The sequence below is a fragment of the Babylonia areolata genome, chromosome 1, assembly GCF_041734735.1.
Source record: "Babylonia areolata isolate BAREFJ2019XMU chromosome 1, ASM4173473v1, whole genome shotgun sequence".
Taxonomy (NCBI): domain Eukaryota; kingdom Metazoa; phylum Mollusca; class Gastropoda; order Neogastropoda; family Buccinidae; genus Babylonia; species Babylonia areolata.
This window is the reverse complement of record NC_134876.1, coordinates 99,736,668-99,747,155: the sequence shown is the minus strand read 5'-3', so window position 1 is coordinate 99,747,155 and position 10,488 is coordinate 99,736,668. Positions and strand designations below refer to the sequence as shown.

General features: G+C 41.7%; 1 protein-coding gene across 1 annotated transcript in view; it reads left to right on the top strand.

The window, feature by feature from the left end:
• The first annotated feature begins 983 nt into the window (after window positions 1-983).
• Window positions 984-10,488, top strand: part of LOC143290267 (annexin A5-like) — a 30,815-nt gene continuing 21,310 nt past the window's right edge. Inside the window, exons 1-8 of the mRNA XM_076599610.1 lie at window positions 984-1,102; window positions 2,107-2,129; window positions 3,339-3,444; window positions 7,040-7,128; window positions 7,773-7,874; window positions 8,401-8,430; window positions 9,672-9,728; window positions 10,301-10,488. The exon at window positions 10,301-10,488 is cut by the window's right edge and continues 83 nt beyond it. Of these exons, the coding sequence (XP_076455725.1) occupies window positions 2,124-2,129; window positions 3,339-3,444; window positions 7,040-7,128; window positions 7,773-7,874; window positions 8,401-8,430; window positions 9,672-9,728; window positions 10,301-10,488 (578 nt within the window). The 5' untranslated portion in view covers window positions 984-1,102; window positions 2,107-2,123. The remainder of the gene's footprint in view (window positions 1,103-2,106; window positions 2,130-3,338; window positions 3,445-7,039; window positions 7,129-7,772; window positions 7,875-8,400; window positions 8,431-9,671; window positions 9,729-10,300) is intronic.

Genomic DNA, 10,488 nt, shown 5'->3' with positions numbered 1-10,488 from the left:
CCATTGGACGCTCATCACTTCGTTTCCTGTGTCATTCATTCAGATTTCAGGCACGCACACTCTAAATATATGTAATATTTTAGGTGTATTACCGTTTCGTTTGTTTACCCCACCATGTAGGCAGCCATACTCCGTTTTCAGTCGGGGATGTGCATGCTGGGTTTGTTCTTGTTTCCATAACCCACCGAACGCTGACATGGATCACAGGATCTCCAACGTTCGTATTTGATCCTCAGCTTGCGTATACACACGAAGGGGCATCAGACACCAGCAGGTAACAAGTGATCAAGATGTGTGTGTGTGTGTGTGTGTGTGTGTGTGTGTGTCAGTGTGTGTGTGTGTGTGTGTGTGTGTGTGTGTGTGTGTGTGTGTGTGTGTGTGTGTGTGTGTGTGTGTGTGTGTGTGTGTCAGTGTGTGTGTGTGTGTGTGTGTGTGTGTGTGTCCGGAAAAACAAGAAGAAAAAGAAACATCAAACAACACAGAACTGTCACGCTTGGTGTAATTGTCAGTCCATAGATGTACAAACGGTCGACGTGTATCAGTTTTACGAAGCACACGCAAATATATTTTGGTATGTGTCGCTCCTGTTCATTAATGATGGTTAAACCATGGCCCTCTTTCGGGAATACCACGGTTAAACCTGCTGAAACGATACCTCCCGTCACGACAAGGGAGAAATTATTTTTCTTTCTCATTCACCTGCAGCTTGGGGTAAATATTTAAAAATAGACCCCCATTTAGATCGACAGCGCACACATTTTTTTTTGCTGTCCTTTTTTTTTCATAAACCTTCCCGCTTCATTGAATAGATTGTATAAACTTATTGATATTCTTTTTCTTATGATTTCTTGTTATTCCACTGTATTCGTTATTGCATCTCTTATGATTTCTGTGACGAACATTGGGAAGGGGACCTGGCCCGACAAAAATTCAACTCGGGGGCTTTCTTTCTTACACTATCACCGGCGGAAGACCGCATGTTTGTTTTGTTTGATGTCACCATGGATGACAGTGACTTGTAAGCAAAGTGCTTGATCCAGTATTACGACATTGCAATATTCCGTTTTTGTTTGCAGGTCTTCTTGACGACGGAGTCGACACGGTAAGAAAGTCAAATTTTCTTATTGTTATTATTTGTTTTTCATGAACGAACGTCAGTGCGTGCGTGCGCGCGTGTGTGGTTTTCGTGCGTAAAATAAAAGTGAATTGAGCTGATAGAAGCTTTGTGTTTTTTCCCCTTTTTCTTTTTCATATTATTGATCAGCCATCGCACTCCGAGGGGCAGGGTTTTAAAGGGTGTTCGTTTGTGTTATACGTTTCAAGCCCATGTGTTACCCACACAATAGGCCCCTGAATTTAGGATGCGAAAATTGGAAATCACATTCAAGTGAAAATATCGCTTCAAATATGCACGAATATAGTGCTGTTGAATAGGTCCCAGACTTTAGGATACCAAAATTGGAATTGCCTGCTGTTGGTAATTTCGCTTCGACAACTGAATACACGAGAAGTGCTGTTGAAATAGGTTCTTGAAATTAGGGTACTAAAATTGAAAATTACCTGCTAATCGTAAACTTGTTTCAGCAGTGCTTTTGAAATAGGACCTTGATCGAATTTAACAAGAAATGAATTATCTCCCCAAACATATTCTTGACCAGCTTGATACTTGGCATAATGTACGCATTGATGTCTGTATGCAGTGAAAAGTGTTTATAATATGATGCATTTTGTGGTTTTATTGTATTTTGATTCTGTGAATAAAATTTAGAATTATTGTGCATATTTGATATATGTTTTGTACGCTCAATAAGAAGTTTGAAAAGTTCAAGATTCTACATTGGCAGTAAGCCATCAGCTCTTCTAGGATATATCTCTCATTTCTCTGTTATCTTTAAATGCTTTTAATGAAACTAAGCCCCGTTATGTATGATTTTATTGTGTGTTATTTAACTCAGTGTGACCATTATTTTTGTGTGGGGCAGTGGTCTGTGGATTAGTAAGCTATCTAGATCTTGGTCTCTGTCTCTATCCCCTCTCTCTCATTTCTTTCATTTATTTTTTCTTTCATTCATTTGGTTGTCTACATCAGTGGGTTCATTTTTTCAGGTTCTGATTTCAGAAAAATGCATGTAAGTATCCCCTTGCCTCACAGTCTCCCTCTCACTTTCTCGCTTCCAGTTTTTCTCTCTGTGAATCTCTGTGAATATGTATTCTGTATTTTGGGAAAGTATACTTATGTATTTGTGTTCATTAATGTCATTAATGCTGATCAAACTGGTCTGTGGCCCACAGCCTTTTATGACTATCAGGGGAATGATTTCATATGCACTGTGTCAAGGGCTCAGCATAGAATAGCTGGGTGAAATCCTCTCCCTCTGTCAAACTGTATTTAGGTGCCTATGTTTTAGTGTTCATTTTATGGATTAAATAAACACACACACACACACACACACACACACACACACACACACACACACACACACACATACAAACGCACATATATATCCACTATTGTGATTTTAGATGAAAAAAGGGTTTCAACTGTTCATGTTTATAGATAATATGCATGGCAGTTATTGCATTATCACAAATACAAGTCACTTCAGGTGTAAATTGTGTTTTATAGCATCCAGTGGTAGACTGTATATTAGACTGTATCTCTGTGTGTTTGTGTGTCTGTGTCTGTGTGTGCATACACATGCTTGCATGGTGTGTCCATGTACATGCATGTAGATATGGTTTTCATTTGTGCATGTGTATTGGTATGAAACGTAGGAAATTGTATGTTTCTGAATTCATACCTCTTTGTGCACCATCATAAATACAACCAACCATTCCTCACCTGTCTCAGTCTACTCTGCATAACGCTATCCACTCAGTAACTGCCATTTATATGTACTGGTAAGCATTTGTTTCAACATCTTTGTATTCGTTTCAAGTTCACCAACCATCAAGCTACATGAAACAAACAATGATCTAACACATGCTTAAGCACAATACAGTCTGTTAGATTTTTGCTGATTATGTGTGCATATATAATGTTTCCTGAGTAGATTAATGTAAATGCAATGCTTTCCATCTCCATTCCCACTCAGTCAAATTACGCAGCATTCCACAAATCAGCCATCAGACTAAACCAAATGAAAAGTAATTAACACATGCTTGAGCGCAATACAGTAATTAACACATGCTTGAGCGCAATACAGTAATTAACACATGCTTGAGCGCAATACAGTCTGTTAAATTAGCTTGTTGCTGTTTATGTGTCGATGTGTGATAATGGTCTCTGAGTAAAGATTTGTGTAAACCTAACACTATCCATTTCCTTTCCCACCCAGTCAAATTATCCACCGTATGCTTACGCCAACTCTGGCCCTCCTCCTCCCCCCCAGATGAGTGCCTACAATGTCAACGCCTATGGTGCGACTTATGGGGGAGGCTATGGTAAGTTGATATTGCTACCTTTTGTTTGTTTTTGTTTGTTTGATTTTTGAGGGGGTGGGGGGTGGAGGTGGGGGGAGCTGTGGGTGATGTGGGAGGACAGGTAAGTCATGTGTTTTGGCTGTAATAAGAACACCTGCAATGTCAATTATTAAACATTTACATTAAACTGTATCTGTATGTTTAACAGAAATTAAGGTGGAGGCTTTATTAAATTCAAATAGCTGTTTATGTTTTTTCTTCTTTTTCTTCATTCTTGAGGGGACGGGTGGGAGGTGGTTGGGAGGAAGGCAGGGGAAGGGGGAGGTAAGGTATGTGTTTTGGCTGTAATCAGAGTGCCTAGAATGTCCGTCATTACATTTGGCGAAGGTTGTGGTGGAGGTAATGCTAAGTTGAAATAGCTTTTTCTGTTTTGGGTTGTTGTTTTTCTTTTTTTCTGGGGGAGGGGGGGGTGGTCATTGAGGTTGGTGTGGGTGCAGGTAAGTATGTGTTTTTGCTGCAATAAGAGTGCCAACAGTGTCAGTTAGTATGGTGGAGGTTATGGGGAAGGCTATGTTAAGATGAAATAGCTATTTCTGTTGGGTTTTTTTTTTGGGGGGGTGGGGGTGGAGGGGGTGGCGGGAGACCAGGAAGGGAAAGGAGGGAAAGGTTTGTGTTTGGGCTGTGATGATGATGATGGTGCCTTCAATGTTATGTTTGGGCTGTGATGATGCTGATAGTGCCTTCAGTGTTATGTTTGGGCTGTGATGATGATGGTGCCTTCAATGTTATGTTTGGGCTGTGATGATGATGATGGTGCCTTCAATGTTATGTTTGGGCTGTGATGATGATAGTGCCTTCAATGTTATGTTTGGGCTGTGATGATGATGGTGCCTTCAATGTTATGTTTGGGCTGTGATGATGATGGTGCCTTCAATGTTATGTTTGGGCTGTGATGATGATGATGCCTTCAATGTTATGTTTGGGCTGTGATGATGATGGTGCCTTCAATGTTATGTTTGGGCTGTGATGATGATGGTGCCTTCAATGTTATGTTTGGGCTGTGATGATGATGGTGCCTTCAATGTTATGTTTGGGCTGTGATGATGATGATAGTGCCTTCAATGTTATGTTTGGGCTGTGATGATGATGATAGTGCCTTCAATGTTATGTTTGGGCTGTGATGATGATGGTGCCTTCAATGTTATGTTTGGGCTGTGATGATGATGGTGCCTTCAATGTTATGTTTGGGCTGTGATGATGATGGTGCCTTCAATGTTATGTTTGGGCTGTGATGATGATGGTGCCTTCAATGTTATGTTTGGGCTGTGATGATGATGATGATAGTGCCTTCAATGTTATGTTTGGGCTGTGATGATGATGGTGCCTTCAATGTTATGTTTGGGCTGTGATGATGATGGTGCCTTCAATGTTATGTTTGGGCTGTGATGATGATGATGATGGTGCCTTCAATGTTATGTTTGGGCTGTGATGATGATGATAGTGCCTTCAATGTTATGTTTGGGCTGTGATGATGCTGATAGTGCCTTCATTGTTATGTTTGGGCTGTGATGATGATGATGGTGCCTTCAATGTTATGTTTGGGCTGTGATGATGATGATGATAGTGCCTTCAGTGTTATGTTTGGGCTGTGATGATGATGGTGCCTTCAATGTTATGTTTGGGCTGTGATGATGATGGTGCCTTCAATGTTATGTTTGGGCTGTGATGATGATAGTGCCTTCAATGTTATGTTTGGGCTGTGATGATGATAGTGCCTTCAATGTTCATGACTTCATGGGTGAAGGTTATGGGGGATGCCATGGTAAGTTGACATTACTACCTTTTTTATGAGGTTTTTGTTTTTGCTGTTACCGGATACCTACAGATTACATTGATATGGACAAATTTGTTTTTATCTGTAATCTGATACAACTATTTCACCATTTTTTAAAATTATCATTATCATCATCATCATTGGGGGGTTTTCATTAGTATTATTATTATTGTCATTGTTGTTGGGTTGGGTTTTTTGGGTTTTTTTATTTTTATTATTATTGTAAATTGCATGCATGTATATTGGAAGGCACTGTGGCAGTGAGTTAAGCACTGGACTTGTGATCCAGTGTTCATCTGGGATCAGGCTTTGAGGCCTTCATGTCAGCATGGTGTTGTGTCCGTGGCAAAAGGGACGTTACTCTCATTTTCCTCAAAGTCCAGCGAGGCGTGAACGGGTATCTGACTTGAGATGGGGAAGGTTAGAATGGCAGAGAGAGAGGACTTAACCCAGCCTTTCCATGCCGAGTCCTTGACACAGTGCATATGAAATCACTGCCCTGCTGGTCATGAAAGGCTGTGGGGCCTCTAAGGTTTCTGCATGCATAATAAAAGTTCATGCATTATGCATATATACCACTCATACTCTGTATGTATGTATATATATATATGTGTGTATGTATGAAGGCCCAACACTATGTTTATAACACAGATTTGCATAAGCTTACAGCTGGGCCAACAGCAAAGTGAGAGCTGTATGATCAATGGTTTCTCCACTGTAGTGGGAAATCATTTCTATTTGTATTTGTATTCCTTTTTATCACAACAGATTTCTCTGTGTGAAATTCAGGCTGCTCTCCCCAGGGAGAGCGCGTCGCTATACTACAGCGCCACCCATTTTTTGTATTTTTTCCTGTGTGCAGTTTTATTTGTTTTTCCTGTCGAAGTGGATTTTTCTACAGAATTTTGCCAGGAACAACACTTTTGTTGCCGTGGGTTCTTTTACGTGCACTAAGTGCATGCTGTACATGGGACCTCGGTTTATCGTCTCATCCGAATGACTAGCGTCCAGACCACCACTCAAGGTCTAATGGAGGGGGAGAAAATATCGTCGGCTGAGCCATGATTCGAACCAGCGCCCTCAGATTCTCTCGCTTCCTAGGCGGACGCGTTACCTCTAGGCCACCACTCCACTACAGTTACTCTTTTGTGAAGGACTGTGACTCTCAAACTAGGAGGCAAGATTGCACTGGCCCTTAGTGCTGCAGCCTTGGGGGCTAGTTAGCCTTTGGGAACCATCCCAGCGCTGACTGTCTACAAACCCTCTTGGCCGAGAAAGTGGGAATGTAGCTTAGGCAAGACGCTCGCCTGTAATCAAATTCTAGTCCAGATTGTTGGAACAGCAGTTGCCTACTCTGTTGTTCTGATGGTCATAGTCAGACACAACTGACTGTCATACATGTATGATCTGTCTATCAGTCTATCTATCTCTCTATCTGTCTGTCTATCTCTCTATCTGTCATGTATGATCTGTCTATTAATCTATTAGTCTATCTCTCTGTCTATCTGTCTTTCTCTCTCTCTATCTATCTGTTGATCTATTGATCTATCTGTCTGTCTATTTATCTATCTATCGATTGATCTATTGATCTCATCTGTCTGTCTGTCTGTCTCTCTGTCTAGCTATCTAACATTCTGTCTGTGTAGATCAATAAACCTTGTAAAGATTGGCATGTAAGTCTGTGTGTGTGTGTGTTTGTGTCCATCCATCAGTTTCATGATATATTTTTCTCTCTCTCTCTCTTTTTTTTTTCTTTTTCTTTTTTGCTGCTGCCTTACCAAGGTGGCTACAGCAATCCTGCAGCAGTGCCCGGTTTCACAGTGCCGGCAGTACAGCAGTGCCACGGCATGTCGTACAGCATGGGCTACCAGGTGAGACTGAGGTGCACCTACCTACCTGTCATCCAGGTGTCACATGTCACACTGTCATTGATGTGTCTCGCAGTCATCCAGACATCATGCTGTCATCCAGATGTCGCTGTCGTCCAGGTGTCACTGTCATCCAGGTGTCACTGTCATCCAGCTGTCACTGTCGTCCAGGTGTCACTGTTGTCTACATGTTTTCCAGGTGTCACTGTCATTCACGTGTCACTGTCATTCAGTTGTCACTGTGATCTAGGTGTCAGATGTCACACCATCATGCAGGTGTCACAAGTCAATGTTATCTGGGTATCGTGTGTCACACTGTCACATGTCATATTACCTCGTATGAGCTACGCATGTGTGCGTGTGTGTGAGTGTGTGTGTGTGTGTACTTATATCTACATATATATTTCTGTTTTTGTGTGTGTGTGTGTGTGTGCCATCTAATATCACTTACGAGTGAAAAGACATTAACTAAAGAAATTTAAAAAAAATTGTGTGTGTGTGTGGTAGATATATGTGTGTGATGTGCAGATATATACACATATGTGTACAGTGTATGTGAGTGTGTTGTGTACCTATAGACAGATATATATGTGTGCTGTGTGTGTGTGTGGTAGATATATATGTGTGCTGTGTGTGTGTGTGGTCAGCCCCCCCCAAACCAGATGATGATGCCCTACACAGCCCAGCTGCAGATGATGGACAGAAGTATGTATGAGATGCAGAACAGGCAGCAGCAGCAAATGATCGAGGTACGCTCTGTCGCTGACACGCCAGTTCATGAATGTAAAATGCACGTGTGTGTGTGTGTGTGTGTGTGTGTGCGTGCGTGTGTGTGTATGAAATACATTTTGTATAGATAGATAGATAGATGTTTGTGTGTGTATGTATCTGCGTCTGTGTGCATGCATGTGTATGTAACATGCACGTGTGTGTGTATGTGTGTGTGTGTGTAAGAAACACATTTAGATAGATAGAAAGATAGATAGATAGATGGGTGTGTGTGTGTGTTTATATATATTTGTGTGTCTCTGTGCATGCATGCATGTGAGTGGCAGAGGGGGAGGGAGGAAATGGCTTGGGTTATAGGTGTGTGTTTGTCTCTCTTTCTCTCTCTCTCTCTCTCTCTCTCTCTCTCTCTCTCTCTCTCTCTCTCTCTCTTTCTCTCTCTCAAGAAAGTTTTTTTTTTTAACCTTTATTCCATTAAAAGTGATTTTTCATAAATTAGACAGTGTATTTTATTCAGCCATTAATTAAAACTTTACACATTCCCTGCAGATGCTGAAACAAGAAATTCGGACTGGACAAGTAAGTGTGTGTGTGCATGTATGTGTGTGTGTGTGCGCGCGTGTGTGTGTGTGTGTGTGTTAGAACAGCTGCCATCTTTGAAAGTTTTAATATTCATGCTCATCTACAACCCCATGCACTACCCCCTTCCATGCTTTTTGTGTCTGTGTTTCTGACCAATTCAAGGTCAAGTTTTAGCATGGTGCTGTGTCCCTGAGAGAGGCACTTTACTCCTGTTTTCCACACTTCACTCAGGTGGGAATGTGTACCTGACTTTGGCTGGGGAAGGTTTAACTCTCTCTGGACAGTGGAATGTGTGAGCATTCCTATATAAAATATATTCGGTTTCGGGACGACAGAATGGAATAGCATTTTCCAAAAATAAAAATCCATCACACACTGTACACGTGATTTTGTGATTAGCCAAGCAGAGTGCACTATTCCGGGTCACTCCACAACCAAATGGTATGATTGGCCATACTGTCACGTGTGGCCTGTCTCGTACACATGCTGACAAAGTCACTGACCTGTAGTCTACTCGCGTGCCAGCCTGTTAGCAAAGCGGGTTCTTCTCAAAATGTTGTGGAGCGAACAAGGCAGCGACAGTAACATTTTAGTGTTGCCAAAGTACTTGAAATGCTACAAACTGAAGGGTCGGACATTGAAGAGGTGGATGATGACGCAGAAGAAAATGAATTAAGTGCAGAAAGTGAGCATGGGTATGGTGATTCAGGGTGAAAATTGGCATTATTTTCTACATAATAGCAAAACTGTAAAAATAAGATGGGAAATTTGATTTTTTTATTGTTTGTTTGTTTTATGTTATAGCCCAACACGTGATAGACCAGTTCTGAAAGTTTAATTTTCTTACTCTGTATTTTGTATTTTTTGTAATTGTTTTCCACACCCTTACAAATGGGCTGTCTGTGGGGAAAAGCAAGGGAGAAAACTTGTCGTCCCAAGTGAGTGAAATCAGGGGAAGGAGAGGACAGGGTCCCACCTTGCTATGCTGAGCCCTGGACATAGTGGACATGAATTCACTTCTCCATTGTGGTAGAAGACAATGGGGTTCTTCAAGCTTTTAACTTTTATAGAAAGAGAATCTCCTTTTGTTTTGGTTTTTTGATGGAAAGGTGTTTAGGTGAGGGGTTTTTTGTTGTTGTTGTTTTGGGGGTTTTTTGTTGTTTTTTGCCTGTGCTTGTAGTTATTCACTGTGTAGCGTGATGTGTATGGTGTACACCTGTTGGTTGTTTTTGTTTCAGCAAATGATGTATCATAGGAATGGGGAAGATACTCCACCCTCAAGAACACCTCAACCTGTAAGTCATTGTGTACCTGGGTCTGTGTGTATGTGTGTGTGTGTGTGTGTGTGTGTGTGTGTGTGTGTACAGAGATACATGTACAGACACCAAGATAATGTTCACTATCAGTGAAACAGATTTGGTCAGTTGTTTTCTCTTAATCAACAAACTGCTCAACTTGCAAACTTTGTTTATTACTAATGTTATTATGCATCAGTCATCACCAAAACTCTCTTTATTTACGCTCACTGTTGCAGGACATCTCTGAGGAAGAGATGCAGGAGGTGAGGGAGAGGATGAAGCAGGTGTGCATGGAGGAGTGTTTCTGCCACTGTGGCTATGTACTACTGTAGCACTGATATATTGCATATGCGTCAGTCATCACCAAACCTCTCTTTACTTACGCTCACTGTTCCAGGACATAACGCAGGATAACGCAGGTGTGCATGGGTCAGTCATCACAAACCCTGTCTTTATTTACACTGTTCCAGGACATTTCAGAGGAAGAGTTGCAGGAGGTGAGGGAGAGGATAACACAGGTGTGCATGGGTCACTCATCACAAACCCTGTCTTTATTCACACTGTTCCAGGACATTTCAGAGGAAGAGATGCAGGAAAAGGTTAGGGAGAGGATGAAAAAGGTGTACGTGGACGAGCTGGTTCGCAGGGAGGAGGTGTCCGGCACCTTTGAGATGACCGAGGGCACGGTCAAGCCCATGAGAATGTACACGGCCGAGGACCCTGTGGTGGTGTGGTACGCCGAGAACAGGGGCGAAGA